Raw genomic sequence first — 23080 nt, 5'->3', positions numbered from 1 at the left:
GGATCTAACATAATAGTGTGAGAGTCCGGTCCATAGTGGATCTAACATAATAATGTGAGAGTCCGGTCCATAGTGGATCTAACATAATAGTGTGAGAGTTTGGTCCATAGTGGATCTAACATAAAAGTGTGAGAGTCCAGTCCATAGTGGATCTAACATAATAGTGAGAGTCCAGTCCATAGTGGATCTAACATAATAGTGAGAGTCCAGTCCATAGTGGATCTAACATAATAGTGTGAGAGTCCAGTCCATAGTGGATCTAACATAATAGTGAGAGTCCAGTCCATAGTGGATCTTACATAATAGTGAGAGAGTCCAGTCCATAGTGGATCTAACATAATAGTGAGAGTCCAGTCCATAGTGGATCTTACATAATAGTGTGAGAGTCCAGTCCATAGTGGGGCCAGCAGGAGACCATCCCGAGCGGAGACAGGGCAGCAGCGCAGAGACGTCCCCAACCGATGCACAGACTATTTAGGAGCGAGGAAATTTCATGACTGGATTTGTTGCACCGGTGGCATCCTATGACAGTTCCCTGCTGGAAATCACTGAGAGCGGCCCTTTCTTTCACAAATGTTTGTAGAAGCAGTCTCCATGCCTAAGTGCTTGATTTTATACACCTGTGGCCGGACCAAGTGATTAGGACACCTGATTCTCATCATTTGGATGGGTGGCCAAATACTTTTGGCAATATAGTGTTTGTATATATATATATATATATATATATATATATATAAAAAGAGAGAGACAGAGACAGAGAGAGAGAGAGAGAGAGAGAGAGGTTTTCGTACTGTCTGACGTGAAGTACAAATATTGGAGGGTTCATTTCCACAAGGAAGGGCACATTGTCTCGCCCACTGCAAGCTTACCGAAAGCGCTGCCTTGGTGAAGTGCTTCCTTGACATGTGATCCTCTGACAGGAATTGTGGGTGTGGTCGGCGACTAGGATCAAGATGCTGTTACTCCAGACAGATCAGCTGATAAGCCTCAGCCAGACCATCAGTCTCCACACACACACACACACACACACACACACACACACACACACACACACACACACACACACACACACACACACACACACACACACCAAGACAGAAACTAATGTCTCAAACACACCCTTTGGATCTGTTCAGATTATCCTTAGCAGAGGGCATACAGAGGCCACCGTGATCATGCCGCGTAAAACTCTTCCTGTTTTATTTTGGCAGCAATAATTATTGATGGCTTAAAAAAACATATTTTCCTGCTGCCATGCTGCGGTTAAACTCAACTTTTTCCTCATGTCAGACTGGAGACTGGGGGTGGAGGTGTGGCTTTGTGCTACATGTCTCATTTGGACCCTTAATTATAATCCCTAGGGGGACAATTTTGAGGGTTTCTTGACAAATAACCCAGAGACAGGTTGTCTAATGGTTGTGTTTAAAACCCTAGTTTAGGACTTTAAGTATGGTGTTTTATTGTAAAATCGTACTTAAGAAGGGCCTATTTTAATCTCGGACGGTTTGTAATTGCACATTTACAGCAGTCTTCCTGGGGTGTAGCACAAAATTAAACTGCTAATTAGTGTTTCTGTTGTAGTGCAGAAACTATGAAAATGTTTCATGTTCCACCGGCACTGTGTGGTAACCGAGTGCAATAAAGTATGAGCAGAATATTATACACTTACTGGAAACTTAATTGATTTCAACACTAATTTAATGCTAAATGTATTGTTGTGGTGGTTTAGAACTACCCTGCATCATACTTGGAGGTGTTTCTCATGTTTTGATTACCCTATTTATATACACAAAATGGGCAACGTTTTATAAACACCTCTCTTTATCCTGCAGTTCTACATTAGTGCAAGCTACAACAACAATAATAATATATATGTTAAACGAATACCTCACTGACATTCCTTTGATTGTGATTAATGTGAACATAGAAGGTGTAAGTATGTCGGGCAAGTTACGGTAACTTAAACCACATGCATCACTATAAAGGCAGTGGAACCATGTGATGTTTCTCAAATATTTTCCCAATAACGACAATTATGCGAAATGTACAAAAAGTTGTCACGTGTAAATGGTAAATAAAATCAGAATACAATAATTTGCAAATGCTTTTCAACTTGTATTCAATTGAATAGACTGCAAAGACAAGATATTTAACATTCGAACTGGTAAACTTTGTTATTTATTGCAAATATTAGCTCATTTGGAATTTGATGCCTGCAACATGTTTCAAAAAAGCTGGCACGAGTGGCAAAAAAGACTGAGAAAGTTGAGGAATGCTCATCAAACAATTATTTGGAACATCCCACAGGTGAACAGGCTAATTGGGAACAGGTGGGTGCCATGATTGGGTATAAAAGCAGCTTCCATGAAATGCTCAGTCATTCACAAACAAGGATGGGGCGAGGGTCACCACTTTGTCCACAAACGCCTGAGCAAATTGTTTAAGAACAACATTTCTCAACCAGCTATTGCAAGGAATTTAGGGATTTCACCATCTACGCTCCATAATATCATCAAAAGGTTCAGAGAATCTGGAGAAATCACTGCACGTAAGCAATGATATTACGGACCGTCGATCTCTCAGGCGGTACTGCATCAAAAAACGACATCAGTGTGTAAAGGATATCACCACATGGGCTCAGGAACACTTCAGAAAACCACTGTCAGTAACTACAGTTGGTCGCTACATCTGTAAGTGCAAGTTAAAACTGTACTATGCAAAGCCAAAGCCATTTATCAACAACACCCGGAAACGCCACCGGCTTCGCTGGGCACAAGCTCATCGAAGATGGACTGATGCAAAGTGGAAAAGTGTTCTGTGGTCTGTCGAGTCCACATTTCAAGTTGTTTTTGGAAACTGTGGACGTCGTGTCCTCCGGAACAAAGAGGAAAAGATCCATCCGGACTGTTCTAGGCGCAAAGTTCAAAATCCAGCATCTGTGATGGTATGGGGGTGTATTAGTGCCCAAGACATGGGTAACTTACACATCTGTGAAGGCACCATTAATGCTGAAAGGTACATACAGGTTTTGGAGCAACATATGTTGCCATCCAAGCAACGTTTTCATGGACGCCCCTGCTTATTTCAGCAAGACAGTGCCAAGCCACGTGTTACAACAGTGTGGCTTCATAGTAAAAGTGTGCGGGTACTAGACTGGCCTGCCTGTAGTCCAGACCTGTCTCCCATTGAAAATGTGTGGTGCATTATGAAGCCTAAAATACCACAACGGAGACCCCCGGACTGTTGAACAACTTAAGCTGTACATCAAGCAAGAATGGGAACGAATTCCACTTCAAAAATGTGTCTCCTCAGTTCCCAAACGTTTACTGAGTGTTGTTAAAAGGAAAGGCCATGTAACACAGTGGTAAAAATGCCCCTGTGACAACTTTTATGCAATGTGTTGCTGCCATTAAATTCCAAGTTAATGATTTGCAAAAAAAAAAAAGTTGTTTCTCCGTGTGAACATTAAATATCTTTGAATATAAGTTGAAAAGGATTTGCAAATCATTGTATTCTGTTTTTATTTACATATTACACAACATGCCAACTTTACTGCTTTTGGGTTTTGTAGGAATTTGCTTCAAAAATGTTTGTCACTCCAAGATGTAAACTGAATTCGGGGGCTGGTATGCTGTCATTCCTGGGCCGGATTTGGCCCCCGGACCACAAGTTAAATATCCCTGTTCTTTCTTTCTTTCTTTAGTTTATTTGGAACATGAACACACTTACAGCATAACACATTACACAATTTCATATCATTTCACTTTACATCATGTCCGAAAAGGAGTAGGAAGAAGCAAAGCTTATTTAATCATACCCTTTTCCCACTTCAGAGCGTTTACAAATATATAGAATCATTTACTGACTTCTTTTTGTAGCACAAAGACATTCGTGAATAATTAATAGAGCAGTTTTGTAATATATAATTAAGTCAATCATGATAAACATACTGAGATGAAGAATATCTTATTTTCAATAAGGTTGAAAGTGTTTCTTATAATTCTTCTTATTTGTACTTTGTAAGCACTATTAATTTGAACAACCTCTTAAACTGGATCATATCAGTACAATGTTTAACTTCTTTACTTAATCTATTCCATTATTTAATTCCACATACTGATATGCTCAAGGTTCTGAGTGTTGTACGTGCGTACAAATGTTTTAAATTAGATTTTCCTTGAAGGTTATATTTCTCCTCTTTAGTTGAGAAGAATTGTTGTACATTCTTTGGTAGCAGGTTATAGTTTGCTTTGTCCATCATTTTAGCTGTTTGCAATTATACCAAATCATCAAACTTCAATATTTTTGACTCAATAAATAAAGGGTTTGTATGTTCTCTACATCCATCATTATGTATCAGTCTAATTGATCTTTTTTGGAACACAGTTAGTGAATGAAGCGCACATTTGTAGTTATTTCCCCATATTTCTGCACAATAAGTCAGATATGGTAACACTAGCGAGCAGTAGAGAATATGAAGTGATTTTTGGCCGAGGACGTATTTTGCTTTATTCATTATTGAAATGTTTCTTGCCACCGTATGTTGTATATTTTGTACATGAGATTTCCAGTTCATTTTATCATCTATTAATACTCCCAGAAATCGTGTTTCTTTCACCCTTTCAATGTCTACTCTGTCTATTTGTATTTGTGGACGATGCTCTTTTCTACTGTTACCAAATAGCATTATTTTAGTTTTACTGAGATTCAAGTCTGTTTTTGTCAAAGCATCTTTTTAATTTGTTCATTTCTTCTGTTATTATTTGTATTATCTTCTGTGTGTTCTCTCCTGAACAGAAAGCAGTTGTGTCGTCTGCAAAAAAACTAACTTTAAGTCCTTTGTAATTTTACAAATGTTGTTTGTATAAAGATTAAACAATCTTGGTCCCAGTATTGATCCCTGGGGTACACCACAGGATAAATCTAGCCGTGTTGACATATTTTCACCCATCTTCACATATTGCTTCCTGTTGGTTAAATAGCTTCTTACCCAGTTCAAGACCAAACCTCTGATGCCATATCGTTGTTATTTTTTTATTAAAATATCATGATTAATTGTGTCAAATGCTTTTGTTAAGCACGGCCGCACATTCTTTACCATCTATTGCATTGGTCATTTCCTCAGTTATTTTGATTAATGCTATCGATGTTGAGATATTTGCTCGGAATCCAAATTAGTTCTCCACGAGCGTTCCACTTTTTCACTCCATTATCTTCCAGTCATTGAGGCTTCACCGACAGAGATGTCAACGGTAAACACAATTCTGAAGCGAAGTGTCCAAATTGCTTATCGGCTTGAGAGACATGAACAATGTCTCCCTCGTTCAGAATACGCAAAGTCACACTTAATCAGTTAGTTCTCTAATAAAAATTTGAGTTTTTGCCACATTTGAGAAAAACCCCTCAGAGTTTTTTACTATTTATTTTTTGTTAGTTACTTAAGTTAATAACTTTAAAAATAGAATGTGAGGCTACAGTGCACTTGACGTTAAAAAAATTATAATAATCATAGTTTGAGTTTGTGCCAAATTTGAGGAAAATCTATCAAAGAATTCTTGTGATAGGGCTTTAACAATGTGCAAAGTTAAGACAAAATAATAAAAAAATGTACAAACCCCGTTTCCATATGAGTTGGGAAATTGTGTTAGATGTAAACACAAACGGAATACAATGATTTGCTAATCTTTTTCAACCCATATTCAATTGAATGCACTACAAAGACAACATATTTGATGTTCAAACTCATATACTTAATTTTTTTTGCAAATAATAATTAACTTAAGAATTTCATGGCTGCAACACGTGCCAAAGTAGTTGGGAAAGGGCATGTTCACCACTGTGTTACATGGCCTTTCCTTTTAACAACACTCAGTAAACGTTTGGGAACTGAGGAGACACATTTTTTAAGCTTCTCAGGTGGAATTCTTTCCCATTCTTGCTTGATGTACAGCTTAAGTTGTTCAACAGTCCGGGGGTCTCCGTTGTGGTATTTTAGGCTTCATAATGCGCCACACATTTTCAATGGGAGACAGGTCTGGACTACAGGCAGGCCAGTCTAGTACCCGCACTCTTTTACTATGAAGCCACGTTGATGTAACACGTGGCTTGGCATTGTCTTGCTGAAATAAGCAGGGGCATCCATGGTAACGTTGCTTGGATGGCAACATTTGTTGTTCCAAAACCTGTATGTACCTTTCAGCATTAATGGCGCCTTCACAGATGTGTAAGTTACCCATGTCTTGGGCACTAATACACCCCCATTCCATCACAGATGCTGGCTTTTCAACTTTGCGCCTATAACAATCCGGATGGTTCATTTCCTCTTTGGTCCGGAGGACACGACGTCCACAGTTTCCAAAAACAATTTGAAATGTGGACTCGTCAGACCACAGAACACTTTTCCACTTTGTATCAGTCCATCTTAGATGAGCTCAGGCCCAGCGAAGCCGACGACGTTTCTGGGTGTTGTTGATAAACGGTTTTCGCCTTGCATAGGAGAGTTTTAACGTGCACTTACAGATGTAGCGACCAACTGTAGTTACTGACAGTGGGTTTCTGAAGTGTTCCTGAGCCCATGTGGTGATATCCTTTACACACTGATGTTGCTTGTTGATGCAGTACAGCCTGAGGGGTCGAAAGTCACGGGCTTAGCTGCTTAAGTGCAGTGATTTCTCCAGATTCTCTGAACCCTTTGATGATATTACGGAGCGTAGATGGTGAAATCCCTAAATTCCTTGCAATAGCTGGTTGAGAAAGGTTTTTCTTAAACTGTTCAACAATTTGCTCACGCATTTGTTGACAAAGTGGTGACCCTCGCCCCATCCTTGTTTGTGAATGACTGAGCATTTCATGGAATCTACTTTTATACCCAATCATGGCACCCACCTGTTCCCAATTTGCCTGTTCACCTGTGGGATGTTCCAAATAAGTGTTCGATGAGCATTCCTCAACTTTATCAGTATTTATTGCCACCTTTCCCAACTTCTTTGTCACGTGTTGCTGGCATCAAATTCTAAAGTTAATGATTATTTGCAAAAAAAAAAAAAAGTTTATCAGTTTGAACATCAAATATCTTGTCTTTGTAGCATATTCAATTGAATATGGGTTGAAAATGATTTGCAAATCATTGTATTCCGTTTATATTTACATCTAGCACAATTTCCCAACTCATATGGAAACGGGGTTTATATAAAAAAATACTCAAGACCTGCTGGGACATCAACACATTGTTTTGTTCATGTAAATATTGTTTTATACCATATTGTGTACAGATTCTAAACTGTATGCAGTTTTTGTTGTATTTCCATTTTTCGGCATTATTCGATATTTTGATTGATGTCAGCGATTTTAGGCCAAAGTGTTCTTTATTTTATATTTTACTTCCTCTTATAACACAGTATCTACTGAAATGTTTAATGTATAAAACATCATTGTTTAGCAAAATGTACCATGTGTATGTTCAATTGTGCAAGTTGCTATTCACTTATTTTGAAGCGTTTTTTTTCTTTTTTTTTTGGATGTTTCATGGTTTCAATTCAAATGAAAGAATACCAATGCTAAAATACTTGTCTCAAATGTTAGGTATATGTATTAATGTCAATTTGTGAGATAGATTCTGTCTCCAGAATGAATGTAAATACTTTTACAAGAAAAAACAGCTGCATAAGATTTTCGTTTTTTTGTAATTCCTATTTTTATGCATTTATGGCTCTAAAAAAAAAACAGCAGGATATTTTGCGGATAACTTTTAACCTAATGTCCACAATGGCATTGTCTTGGGAACGAAAATCACTTTCGAGCTACTTTTTCCTGGTTCACCTTATGGCCTACTTGTTGATAAATATGTCTAATCGGGTACTGAATAGTTTTTCCATGATTTCGGAGAATTCTACCAGAATTATTCCACACTGATAATCATATAAATTCTAATCCATTGTGTATAACAGCTGTCTAAATACTTCTGAACCTAACCAGCCACTGTTTATATAACTAATAAATGTACAATTATTTTTCATGTTTAGTCGTCCAAACCGAAGGTGAGCATTCCCTTGACGGCCATCGTGGAGGTGAGGACCACCATGCCCCTTGAAATGCCCGACAAAGACAATACTTTTGTTCTCAAGGTAAAAAAAAAAAATGGCACTATATCGCACTTTATTCTTGCTCCTCAAGCAAATGTGCTTACTGGTTGTAAATGTCCTGTTTGGTTGATCTTGTAGGTGGAAAACGGGGGCGAATACATTCTGGAAACCATCGACTCGCTGCAGAAAAACTCGTGGGTCGCTGACATCCAGGACTGCATAGACCCCGGGTAAACCGCCAGATAAATATTTGCTGTTGAGGGAAGGAAGAGAGCGGTTGGATGGACGGAGGGACAAACGGGGAATGTGACGGGGAGAAACACACACAGTCATTAATCATGCAATTAGTGGAGGTTTTGACAGCCCTCTTTTACACAAACATAAACACACACCACGGACATTCTTCCTCATTGCTCAGCACAGGATAGAAGTAAACAGCGACTTTATTTGCGTCCATATTAGTAGAAAGCGTACACACTGGTAGTTATCCATAACCCCCCGCCCACCCCCTCCCCTACTTGTGTACAGCGACAGCGGCGACGACATCGAGCTGGCGTCGTGTCCTCACGGTCAGGCCTCCTCCAAAGACTGCTCCATGGTGGCCTCCTGCAGCTGTGAGCTGCTCTCTGAGGGTGAGACCATTCGGCCGCGCCATCTTGTCCTTGACATTTGCTGAAACCCGTCAACTTGTTTAGGTGTGTATCGAGCTCCAGAGAGGTTATGTCCTGCCGTAGCAGAGCATTACAGTGCCCCCGCCGTGCGTTGCAGAGAACCACCCTTCACCCAGCATCCATCCCACATGCCTTTGGAGCGCTTCCTCCAGTCCCCAGAGGTCCTGGCCTCCAACTCTGCAGCAGGCAATACCTTACACACTTATCCTAGCACGGTGGTCGGCAACTGGAGCTTTTGAAAAATGTATGAAAATGGAAAATGATAAAGGAAAAAATATATTTTTAGTTTTAATATGGTTTCTGGACAGGGACAAACACGACACATTGTTAGAAATCCCACTGTTTATATTAAACATTCTTCCTTGATGAGAGTATTTGGCGAGCGCCGTTTTGTCCTACTAATTTCGGTTGTCCCTGAACTCATCGTAGTTTCTTTATATCAGGGGTGTCAAACGTACGGATCAGGCCCGCGAACAGGTTTTATCCGTCCCGCGGGATGGGTTCGCTAAGTATAAAAATGAGCCGAAATTTTTGAATTAAAGAAACCGCTGTTCTACATGTGTCCACTAGATGTTGCAATAGCAATTCTTTGCATCTTTGTAGATGATGCTACATATGTACAAAAAATAAACCACATAATGTTAGTGCACCAGTCGACGAAAATGAGCAAACTACAAAAATAACATCCTGTAATTTTTTTTTTATCTTGATAGATTGAAAATGAACACCAATGAGTTTACTGATGAACCTTATCACATAAATTATTCAGAAGGTACAAATAACGACAAGTAAAGTACAAACCCCATTTCCATATGTGTTGGGAAATTGTGTTGGATGTAAATATAAACGGAATACAATGATTTGCAAATCCTTTTCAACCCATCGATCCCAAAAGGGACAAGCGGTAGAAAATGATTTTCTTTTTTTAAATTTTTAAATTTATTTTTAAATTTTTTTAATCAATTCAACAAAACAATACACAGCAATACCATAACAATGCAATCCAATTCCAAAACCAAACCCGACTCAGCAACACTCAGAACTGCAATAAACAGAGCAATTGAGAGGACACACAAACACGACACAGAACAAACCAAAAGTAGTAAAACAAAAATGAATATTATCAACAACAGTATCAATATTAGTAACAATTTCAACATAGCAGTGATTAAAAATCCCTCATTGACATTATCATTAGACATTTATAATAATAATAAAAAAAAGAAAGAACAATAGTGTCACAGTGACTTACACTTGCATCGCATCTCATAAGCTTGACAACACATTGTGCCCAATATTTTCACAAAGATAAAATAAGTCATATTTTTGGTTCATTTAATAGTTAAAACAAATTTACATTATTGCAATCAGTTGATAAAACATTGTCCTTTACAATTATAAAAGCTTTTTACAAAAATCTACTACTCTGCTTGCATGTCAGCAGACTGGGGTAGATCCTGCTGAAATCCTATGTATTGAATGAATAGAGAATCCTTTTGAATCGGAAAAATATCGTTTTTGAAACGAGAATCGCGTTGAATCGAAAAAATCAATTTATAATCGAATCGTGACCCCAAGAATCGATATTGAATCAAATCGTGGGACACCCAAAGATTCACAGCCCTAATTTCAGGAGAGTTCCCTTAGGAAAATCAAAATTCCAGCAGCAGTGTACAGAATTGAGATCGAATTTAAAAAGTAAAAAATAATAATGGGGGTATAAATGGAAATAAAATGGAAAATATTACAATAAGAATACAAATAAAAAGCAACAATAAGAATACAAATATAACAGTAAAAATAAGAATATAACAAGAGAAACTAGGCAGTAAAAAAGTATTGCAGTGTTATTGCACAGTTTATTTCAGTATTGTTATTGGTTTGCATACGTTACGCCACTCCTTTGTCTCATTTTGTCCACCAAATGTTTTATGCTGTGCATGAATGCACAAAGGTGAGTGAGCTTTGTTGATGTTATTGACTTGTTGGAGTGCTAATCAGGCATATTTGGTCAGGGCATGACTGCAAGCTAATGGAGCTAACATGCTATTTAGGCTAGCTGTATGTACATATTGCATCATTATGCCTCATTTGTAGGTATATTTGAGCTCATTTAATTTCCTTGACCTTGCATGTCTCATGACACATTATCTGTGTGTAGTATTGGCTGCATTTCAGATAGTTGTTTGTATGCCATGTTGTTCCAGACCACAGCAAACGTTACACAGCTTGCAAAGATCGTAATGGATCCATTAGAAGAAGACAGCCTGCCATTTCCTTTAACTTGGACACACACATCTATACCTTTGGCCATTAAAAAACAGTAATTTCCCAAAGTTATCTCACCTTCTGAGAAGCCTCTGATTTACTAATGTTTTCCAATATTGTAAAATGTGTAGAATAAATATTAAATTTCAACATTTCTCACAACGAAGATTTGCGTCAGCCTGCGACGCATAATCATTTTGATAGTAGGCTTATATAGCTAATATAGACACTTACTGTACATCATGTGTTGCCTTCATTATAACACTTATATAAGACTTTTAAAGTAATTTTGATAGTAGGCTAATACAGCTAATATAGACACTTACTGTACATCATGTGTTGCCTTCATTATAACACTTATATAAGACTTTTAAAGTCATTTTGATAGTAGGCTAAAATAACTAATATAGACACTTACATCATGTGTTGTCTTCATTATAACACTTATATAAGACTTTTAAAGTCATTTTGATAGTAAGCTAATACAACTAATATAGACACTTACATCATGTGTTGCCTTCAATACAACACATATATAAGACTTTTAAAGTCATTTTGATAGTAGGCTAATATAGCTAATATAGACACTTACATCATGTGTTGCCTTCATTATAACACTTATATAAGACTTTTAAAGTCATTTTGATAGTAGGCTAATACAACTAATATAGACGCTTACATCATGTGTTGCCTTCAATAGAACATTTATATAAGACTTTTAAAGTCATTTTGATAGGAGGCTAATATAGCTAATATAGACACTTACATCATGTGTTGCCTTCATTATAACACTTATATAAGACTTTAAAGTCATTTTGATAGTAGACTATTATAGCTAATATAGACACTTACATCATGTGTTGTCTTCATGATAACACTCATATAAGACTTTTAAAGTCATTTTGATAGTAGGCTAATATAGACACTTACATCATGTGTTGCCTTCATTATAACACTTATATAAGACTTTTAAAGTCATTTTTATAGTAAGCTAATATAGACACTTATATCATGTGTTGTCTTCATTATAACACTTATGAAAGACTTTTAAAGTCATTTTGATAGGAGGCTAATATAGCTAATATAGACACTTACATCATGTGTTTCCTTCATTATAACACTTATATAAGACTTTAAAGTCATTTTGATAGTAGACTATTATAGCTAATATAGACACTTACATCATGTGTTGTCTTCATGATAACACTCATATAAGACTTAAAGTCATTTTGATAGTAGGCTAATATAGACACTTACATCATGTGTTGCCTTCATTATAACACTTATATAAGACTTTTAAAGTCATTTTTATAGTAAGCTAATATAGACACTTATATCATGTGTTGTCTTCATTATAACACTTATGAAAGACTTTTAAAGTCATTTTGATAGTAGGCTAATATAGCTAATATAGACACTTACATCATGTGTTGCCTTCATTATAACACTTATGAAAGACTTTTAAAGTCATTTTGATAGTAGGCTAATATAGCTAATATAGACACTTACATCATGTGTTGCCTTCATTGTAACACTTATATAAGACTTTAAAGTCATTTTGATAGTAGACTATTATAGCTAATATAGACACTTACATCATGTGTTGTCTTCATGATAACACTCATATAAGACTTTTAAAGTCATTTTGATAGTAGGCTAATATAGACACTTACATCATGTGTTGCCTTCATTATAACACTTATATAAGACTTTTAAAGTCATTTTTATAGTAAGCTAATATAGACACTTATATCATGTGTTGTCTTCATTATAACACTTATATAAGACTTTTAAAGTCATTTTGATAGTAGGCTAATATAGCTAATATAGACACTTACATCATGTGTTGTCTTCATGATAACTCTTATATAGAAAATACTTAAGGCTGTCATCGGCAGGTGTACCAAAACAGTTTGGACTCCTGCTTCCCCAAAAGCTGGACACATATTTTGTCTTTCAGCGCCTCGTTCTCCCGGTAGATGCTCGAGGAACTACACGGTACCCCCCCCAATATAGCTAATATAGACACTTACATCATGTGTTGTCTTCATTATAACACTTCTAAATGATATGGCTCTTTCCACATTTTGGGTTGCCGACCCCTGTCCTAGCAGGAAAATGTTTAATAGACATGAGATATAATTATTTTGTTCTGGTGGCTCTGTTAAGGTGGCAGCGACGAAGCCAAGGACTCTGAGGGCGACGCCAGCCTTGCAGGATACCCATGGTTCCACGGAACGCTGTCTCGTGTGCGAGCGGCTCAGCTGGTATTGGCGGGCGGGGCAAGGAGCCACGGGCTTTTCGTGATACGGCAAAGTGAGACGCGGCCCGGCGAGTATGTGCTCACCTTCAACTTCCAAGGCAAAGCCAAGGTAAGAGGATGGAAAACACACCTGCTAACTCCATGAACTTATGAGTACCTCAACTTTCCAGAAATGCCGCCGGTTAAGGTCGTATTAGTCACAGGGTTGTGCCATTTGAGAATATTTTTGAATATGTTTTAATGTAATTGTTAATAGAAATGTCTCCTCTAAAAGTCCAGTCTATTTTTTTAAATTCATTTTAAATAATCCCTCAGCTCTACATTATAGCAGTTGATGTTTTATAAATATGTTGTAGATTGTACTTTCAAACATACAGTAGAGGCCAATAGTTTGGACACACCTTCTCCTCATTCAATGTGTTTTCTTTATTTTCATGACTATTTACATTGTAGATTGTCACATCAAAACTATGAACATGTGGAGTTATGTACTTAACAAAAAAGGTGAAATAACTGAAAACATGTTTTATATTGTAGTTTCTTCAAAATAGCCACCCTTTGCTCTGATTACTGCTTTGCACACTCTTGGCATTCTCTCCATGGGCTTCAAGCACACATGTGAAGTGAAAACCATTTCAGCTGACTACCTCTTGAAGCTCATCGGGAAGCTATATATATATATATATATATATATATATATATATATATATATATATATATATATATATATATATATATATATATATATTTCATTCATGCATAAATTATATATAGATACATATATATATATATATATATACATATATATATACAGTATATATTTATATATGTATGTATATATATATATATATATATATATATATGTATATATATATATATATTTTTTTTTTAAATTTATTTATTTTTATTTATTTATTGTTTTATCAATTTTTTTAATATATATATATATACATATATATATATATACACCGGTATATAAACTGTTATTTATTTATTTTTTTGTTTTTTTAAATATATATATATATATATATATATATATATATATATATATATATATATATATATATATATATATGATTAAAAACAACAACAAAAAAACAGTTTATATACCGGTATATAAACTGTTTTTGTTTTATATTTATATATATATATATATATATATATATATATATATATATATATATATATATATATATATATATACACGATTAAAAAACCCAAAAACAAAACAGTTTATATACCGGTGTGTGTGTGTGTGTATATATATATATATATATATATATATATATATATATATATATATATATAAACTGTTTTTTTGTATTCATTATTAATATAAACTTGTCAGCTTTTTGTCATTTCATGATGCCTTTATCTCTATTTTTACATTTTGATAGAGGGAGGTATTTTTTGTTATTATTTCATTATTTTTTAAAGTTATGTACATGTATATGTACATGTAAATGATGTATAAGGACAGATCCATTAAGAGTTTGAGCAGAAATATGTCATATAGGAATTAACTATACACAATAAACAGTAACAAAATGCTGTGTCACATTGTTTTTTGAAGTAATACCTTTGTGAATTGAAACAAACACAAGTAATGTAAAAAAAACAAAAACAAAAATTGTGTTTACTTTCTGATGTTAAAATAAAACACAAATCAGTTTGGCTAATGAAGATAAAGTCTAATAGACAAGCTTTGTTCTTCTCTTGGTCCAGTACAACAGTTTGGCCAACACAAATGGACCAATTGCACCAAATGATTGTTATTGGCCCAGTTCAATCCTGCTAATAAGCAGTGATGAAACTATTTAGAGTGCTACATTATGTACAGTATTATTGCTGTGTGTTATTACTATAATCTTTATCAGACAGCTCACAGCAGACCAGGTTGTCCCAACTCATGAGAAAGCAAAACGAATTACATCATTTGTGCCTTATGTAACACATTTCCTGCATCCTGTCAGGAAGAGTCAGCTGCCAGCTCATCCTCCGTGTTGTGCTTCCACAGCCACACCGAGATGACGACCTCAGACCTTGCCCGTCTCGCCCTGTCAGCTTCAAATGTCCACCGAGCCGTATCTCAGCCATCTTTGTGTGTGTTCTCTTCCCTGCCCAGCATCTGCGTTTGTCCGTCAACGACAACGGGCAGTGCCACGTCCACCATTTGTGGTTCCACACGGTGTCGGACATGCTGAGACACTTCCACGCTCACCCTATCCCGCTGGAATCTGGAGGATCGGCTGACATCACGTTGCGCTCCTACGTCCAAGTGCAAAGAAGCGCCCCGGCAGGTACAAAGCAACATGACACTGCAGTAGATTTTTGTTGATCAATAATTCATATTCATATTGAGTATTTCTAGCATGCTTTTGTTGATATTTACCCATCAGTTTGGAACACAATTAATTCAGTTGTGTTGTATTTGTTTTGTTTTTTTGTATACTCTGTTATTACTCAACCAAACCTGTCAACACAGTAACTTAGACTTAGACTTAGACTTCCTTTTATTATCATTCAAATTTGAACTTTACAGTACAGATAAGAACAACATTTTGTTGCATTAGCTCATGGTAGTGCAGGATAAAAGAGCAATAAAGGTGCAGATATAAATAAATAGATTACTGTACAGATAAATATATTGCACTTTTGCATATGCATCCACGTTTATGGATGTATGTTATAAGTAAAGCAGTGCAATTAAAAAAAAAACTGTTACTGTTACACTTTTCTTAGTGTTCATATACTGTTATGTCAATGCAAGGCATACTCTATATATAAATATAAATGTATATATATATGTATATATATATATATATATCCATCCATCCATCCATCCATCTTCTTCCGCTTATCCGAGGTCGGGTCGCGGGGGCAGCAGCCTAAGCAGGGAAGCCCAGACTTCCCTCTCCCCAGCCACTTCGTCCAGCTCCTCCCGGGGGATCCCGAGGCGTTCCCAGGCCAGCCGGGAGACATAGTCTTCCCAACGTGTCCTGGGTCTTCCTCGTGGCCTCCTACCAGTCGGACATGCCCTAAACACCTCCTTAGGGAGGCGCTCGGGTGGCATCCTGACCAGATGCCCGAACCACCTCATCATCATATATCATATATATTTAGATGCATATAAATATAAATGTATATATTCATATATACATATATACATATACTGTATACATATACATTCATATATGTACAGTGCAGGCCAAAAGTTTGGACACACCTTCTCCTCATTCAATGTGTTTTCTTTATTTTCATGACTATTTACATTGTAGATTATCACACCAAAACTATGAATGAACACATGTGGAGTTATGTACTTAACAAAAAAAGGTGAAATAATTGAAAACGTGTTTTATATTCTAGTTTCTTCAAAATAGCCACCGTAGCGGCAAACAGCTGTCTCGTCAGCTGATGTGCGAGCTCGCAACCGTGGCGGCTTGGCAACCAGCCAAGCCCCACTTAATAAAATTATATTTTATTGTAGAGCACATCCGCACCCCTATTCACCTAGGCAACCCCAGGTAAGGTGTATATAATTCGGCATTAGTTCAGCCATTCTGCTTATACAAACCCCGTTTCCATATGAGTTGGGGAATTGTGTTAGATGTAAATATAAACGGAATACAATGATTTGCAAATCATTTTCAACCCATATTCAATTGAATATGCTACAAAGACAACATATTTGATGTTCAAACTGATAAACTTTTTTTTTTGTTTGCAAATAATCATTAACTTTAGAATTTGATGCCAGCAACACGTGACAAGGAAGTTGGGAAAGGTGGCAATAAATACTGATAAAGTTGAGGAATGCTCATCAAACACTTATTTGGAATATCCCACAGGTGAACAGGCAAATTGGGAACAGGTGGGTGCCATGATTGGGTATAAAAGTAGATTCCATGAAATGCTCAGTCATTCACAAACAAGGATGGGGCGAGGGTCACCACTTTGTCAACAAATGCGTGAGCAAATTGTTGAACAGTTTAAGAAAAACCTTTCTCAACCAGCTATTGCAAGGAATTTAGGGATTTCACCATCTACGGTCTGTAATATCATCAAAGGGTTCAGAGAATCTGGAGAAATCACTGCACGTAAGCAGCTAAGCCCGTGACCTTCGATCCCTCAGGCTGTACTGCATCAACAAGCGACATCAGTGTGTAAATGATATCACCACATGGGCTCAGGAACAATTCAGAAACCCACTGTCAGTAACTACAGTTGGTCGCTACATCTGTAAGTGCAAGTTAAAACTCTCCTATGCAAGACGAAAACCGTTTATCAACAACACCCAGAAACGCCGTCGGCTTCGCTGGGCCTGAGCTCATCTAAGATGGACTGATACAAAGTGGAAAAGTGTTCTGTGGTCTGACGAGTCCACATTTCAAATTGTTTTTGGAAACTGTGGACGTTGTGTCCTCCGGACCAAAGAGGAAAAGAACCATCCGGATTGTTATAGGCGCAAAGTTGAAAAGCCAGCATCTGTGATGGTATGGGAGTGTATTAGTCCCAAGACATGGGTAACTTACACATCTGTGAAGGCGCCATTAATGCTGAAAGGTACATACAGGTTTTGGAGCAACATATGTTGCCATCCAAGCAACGTTACCATGGACGCCCCTGCTTATTTCAGCAAGACAATGTCAAGCCTTGTGTTACATCAACGTGGCTTCATAGCAACAGAGTGCGGGTACTAGAATAGCCTGCCTGTAGTCCAGACCTGTCTCCCGTTGAAAATGAAGCCTAAAATAGCACAACGGAGACCCCCGGACTGTTGAACAACTTAAGCTGTACATCAAGCAAGAATGGGAAAGAATTCCACGTGAGAAGCTTAAAAAATGTGTCTCCTCAGTTCCTAAACGTTTACTGAGTGTTGTTAAAAGGAAAGGCCATGTAACACAGTGGTGAACATGCCCTTTCCCAACTACTTTGGCACGGGTTGCAGCCATGAAATTCTAAGTTAATTATTATTTGCAAAAAAAAAAAAAAAAAAAAAAGTTTATGAGTTTGAACATCAAATATGTTGTCTTTGTAGTGCATTCAACTGATATGGGTTGAAAAGGATTTGCAAATCATTGTATTCCATTTATATTACATGTAACACAATTTCCCAACTCGTATGGAAACAGGGTTTGTATTTACGTTCACGCGCAGGTGTAGCGCGGCGCGCTCCCATCTCATCTGCTGTTGCCCGAGCCCGGTAATTAGACAGCTGTGTCAAATCAAGGAGTACAAAAGACGCCACCGCAGCGCAGAGTTAGTTAGTTCCTTACAGATAACCCAGAGTTGTGCCAAAAGTGTACCAAAACCAAAAGGTGAACGGACAGCCGGTAAGATTGCGCTTTATTTCTCTTTGTGGGTGTGGCGCACCTGTTGCGCTGGTGAGATGGGGGGTGCGGGGGAGTTGTGTGCATGTAGCGTGCTTAGTCTGGAGGCTAAATACACGCGGCGTTTTCTGTAACTGTTTGGTAAGGAAGGGTTGGTGTGTATTCTTTGCTTAGTTTGATAAATGTTGGAGCAGTTTGCTTCATCAGGAGGGTGAAGTCGCTCAATTTAAAGTGTTGGATGTAACTGTGCTGGATCATTGGCTGCTGGTGAGGGCATAGGAAACCCCGCATTTTTCTACCAGTAGACAGCGTTTAAGATTGAGTGTTTGGCTGCTAAATTAATAATACATTTATATTGGATATAGATTTTAAATATTTATCTAAAATAGGTGGTTAGTTGGTTAGGTATTTATGTATTTGCTTATTGGGTTTTCTGCTGCATTTATCTATTGTGTTTCTGGGGTTAAATGTATTTTATATGTGTCTTGGTGCATTTATGTTGAGACAATTGATTTAAAATCTGTTTTAACTTAAAAGGAAAAGATTAGTCCAATTTCTTGCACTTGTTTAATGGTTAAGAGTTTGATAGCCTAATTAATAATTGTAAATTATGGGATTGATAATTTGATTGATTTTTTACAGCATGTTAATCTTGTGGTGTTTTGTCACCAAAGGCTTTTCACCTAAAGACTGCTAAAAAGACTGTTAAAAATACTAAAAAGAAAAAACAATCTGTTTCTTCGTTTGGAGAAACTGTTGCAAACTAAAGGAAAATAAAAGGAAAAAAAATAACGGTCTGGTCTTTTGAATGAAATCCAGAAGCCACATTCAGCATTGGGATAAGCACAGCGAAAAAAGCAAAACACTTGACAGCCACCCTTTGCTCTGTTTACTGCTTTGCACACTCTTGGTATTCTCTCCATGAGCTTCAAGCACACCCTGTGAAGTGAAAACCATTTCAGATAACCAATTCCTCTTCCAACATGACTGTGCACCAGTGCACAAAGCAAGGTTCATAAAGACATGGATGACAGAGTCTGGTGTGGATGAACTTGACTGGCCTGCACAGAGTCCTGACCTGAACCCGATAGAACACCTTTGGGATGAATTAGAACGGAGACTGAGAGCCAGGCCTTCTTGACCAACATCAGTGTGTGACCTCACCAATGCGCTTTTGGAAGAATGGCGTAAAATTGCTATAAACACACTCCGCAACCTTGTGGACAGCCTTCCCAGAAGAGTTGAAGCTGTAATAGCTGCAAAAGGTCATATTGAACCCTATGGGTTAGGAACGGGATGGCACTTCAAGTTCATATGTGAGTCAAGGCAGGTGGCCAAATACTTTTGGAAATATAGTGTATATATATATATATATATATGTATGTATATATATATATTAGGGGTGTGGGAAAAAATCGATTGGAGTTCGAATCGCGATTCTCACGTTGTGCGATTCAGAATCGATTCTCATTTTTAAAAAATCGATTTTTGGGGGGATTTAAAAAAAATATATATATTTTTTTAATTTTTTAAATTAATGAATCCAACAAAACAATACACAGCAATACCATAACAATGCAATCCAATTCCAAAACCAAACCCGACCCATCAACACTCAGAACTGCAATAAACCGAGCAATTGAGAGGAGACACAAACACGACACAGAACAAACCAAAAGTAGTGAAACAAAAATGAATATTATCAACAACAGTATCAATATTAGTTACAATTTCAACATGGCAGTGATTAAAAATCCCTCATTGACATTATCATTAGACATTTATAAAAAAGAAGAACAATAGTGTCACAGTGGCTTACACTTGCATCGCATCTCATAAGCTTGACAACACACTGTGTCCAATATTTTCACAAAGATAAAATAAGTCATATTTTTGGTTCATTTACCGTATTTTCCGCACTATAAGGCGCACCTAAAAACCTCAAATTTTCTCAAAAGCTGACAGTGCGCCTTATAATCCGGTGTGCCTTATATATGGACCAATATTGAGCCACAATGGGTCTCGCAACTACGGGATGCATAACGTAACCCCAGCCTCTACTGTACCGTCTATTCTATGCGCCTTATAATGCGGTGCGCCTTATATATGAACAACGTTTTAAAATAGGCCATTCATTGAAGGCTCGCCTTATAATCCGGTGCGCCTTATAGTGCGGAAAATACGGTAATAGTTAAAACAAATTTACATTATTGCAATCAGTTGATAAAACATTGTCCTTTACAATTATAAAAGCTTTTTACAAAAATCTACTACTCTGCTTGCATGTCAGCAGACTGGGGTAGATCCTGCTGAAATCCTATGTATTGAATGAATAGAGAATTGTTTTGAATCGGGGAAAAAAATCGTTTTTGAATCGAGAATCGTGTTGAATTGAAGAAAAATCGATTTTGAATCGAATCGTGACCCCAAGAATCGATATTGAATCGAATCGTGGGACAACCAAAGATTCACAGCCCTAATATATACATATGTATACATATATATATATATATATATATATATATATATATATATATATATGTATGTGTGGGAAAAACATCACAAGACTATTTCATCTCTATATATATATATATATATATGTATATGTACGCAACATTTGACGTCACTATGGGAAGTTTTGACGGAGCAGAAACGTGTGAACTCGTTGGGAGTTTCCTCCTCTCCCAGCTCGCTAGCCTTAATCTGAACCTTGGTATTTACCGTGATGACGGACTGGCAGTGTGTCGCGCCTCGCCAAGGAGCAGCGAGAATACCAAGAAGCGCATATGCCAAATTTTCAAAGAGAACGGCCTACGGATCACGATTGAAGCCAACAAGCAAACCGTCAACTTCCTTGACGTCACTTTCAACCTGAGAAATAACAGCTACCAACCATTCACGAAACCCAACACAACACTCCAATACGTGCACCATGACAGCAACCATCCACCCACCACCACGAAAAGAATACCTACCGGAATCAATAAAAGGCTATCGATGCTGTCATCTAGCAAAGCTGAATTTGACCAAGCAACCCCCCCGTACCAAAAAGCCCTTGATGAAAGCGGATACAATTTCACCCTCACCTATGAACCCACGCCAGGAAACCAGCCAAAAAAGAACAGAAAACGAAACGGCATCATCTGGTACAACCCCCCATACAGCAAAAACGTCTCAACGAACATTGGACACAAATTCCTCAACCTGATTGACAAACACTTTCCCAAAGACAACAACCTAAGAAAAGTATTCAACAAGAACAACATCAAATTGAGCTACAGCTGCATGAACAATATACGACAAATCATCTCAAACCACAACAAAACAATTGCAAATGAGCCGTCGACCCCCAGTCAGAACGACTCCAAAACCAACAAAGCATGTAACTGTCGAAAGAAACCTGATTGCCCCCTCAACGGGGGATGCTTACAAACATCAGTTGTCTACCAATCTAAGGTAATACGCAAGGACATTAACACATCCGACACATATGTAGGATTAACCGAGGGTGAATTCAAAACCAGATGGAACAACCACAAGGCTTCTTTCAGGAACAAAAACCTGCGAAATACCACAGAACTCAGCAAACACATTTGGGACCTCAAAGACAATAATGTTGAATATTCAATAACATGGCAAATTCTTGCATCCAGCACACCTTACAATAGTGGTAATAAAAGATGCAACCTATGCTTGAAAGAGAAACTGTTTATTATCTACCGTCCAGACCTGTCATCCCTCAACAAGCGCAGCGAAATTGTAACAACATGCCGCCATAGACGGAAACACCTCCTAGGTAACACATGAACCAATCACCACGCCCCTAGGCCAGCCTGTACCCACCCACTCTGTGCCCTATATAAACCATGGTATGCGAATGCTCCCATTAAAATCTCCTGACGATTGAGGGTACCCCCCTCATGAAACAGGCCTGTAGAGATGAAATAGTCTTGTGATTTTTTTTCCCCACACATACATATATTGCGCTCTACTACGGTATCGAGCACTATTTTTTGGATAACCTTATTAAGACATATATATATATGTATATATATATACAGGTAAAAGCCAGTAAATTAGAATATTTTGAAAAACTTGATTTATTTCAGTAATTGCATTCAAAAGGTGCAACTTGTACATTATATTTATTCATTGCACACAGACTGATGCATTCAAATGTTTATTTCATTTAATTTTGATGATTTGAAGTGGCAACAAATGAAAATCCAAAATTCCGTGTGTCACAAAATTAGAATATTACTTAAGGCTAATACAAAAAAGGGATTTTTAGAAATGTTGGCTAACTGAAAAGTATGAAAATGAAAAATATGAGCATGTACAATACTCAATACTTGGTTGGAGCTCCTTTTGCCTCAATTACTGCGTTAATGCGGCGTGGCATGGAGTCGATGAGTTTCTGGCACTGCTCAGGTGTTATGAGAGCCCAGGTTGCTCTGATAGTGG

General features: G+C 37.3%; 1 protein-coding gene across 2 annotated transcripts in view; it reads left to right on the top strand.

Moving 5' to 3' along the window:
* The window catches only part of LOC133614806 (SH2B adapter protein 2), a 61639-nt gene that overhangs the window by 35884 nt on the left and 2675 nt on the right, over positions 1–23080 (top strand). For both annotated transcript variants that reach the window (XM_061973069.1, XM_061973070.1), the window contains exons 3-8: positions 8022–8123; positions 8220–8311; positions 8610–8713; positions 8777–8938; positions 13190–13392; positions 15409–15583. In XM_061973069.1, coding sequence (XP_061829053.1) covers positions 8022–8123; positions 8220–8311; positions 8610–8713; positions 8777–8938; positions 13190–13392; positions 15409–15583 — 838 coding nt within the window. The remainder of the gene's footprint in view (positions 1–8021; positions 8124–8219; positions 8312–8609; positions 8714–8776; positions 8939–13189; positions 13393–15408; positions 15584–23080) is intronic.

The sequence above is a fragment of the Nerophis lumbriciformis genome, linkage group LG17 (assembly GCF_033978685.3).
Source record: "Nerophis lumbriciformis linkage group LG17, RoL_Nlum_v2.1, whole genome shotgun sequence".
Taxonomy (NCBI): domain Eukaryota; kingdom Metazoa; phylum Chordata; class Actinopteri; order Syngnathiformes; family Syngnathidae; genus Nerophis; species Nerophis lumbriciformis.
The sequence above is the reverse complement of the archived record's forward strand: the minus strand, read 5'-3'. Positions and strand labels throughout refer to the sequence as shown.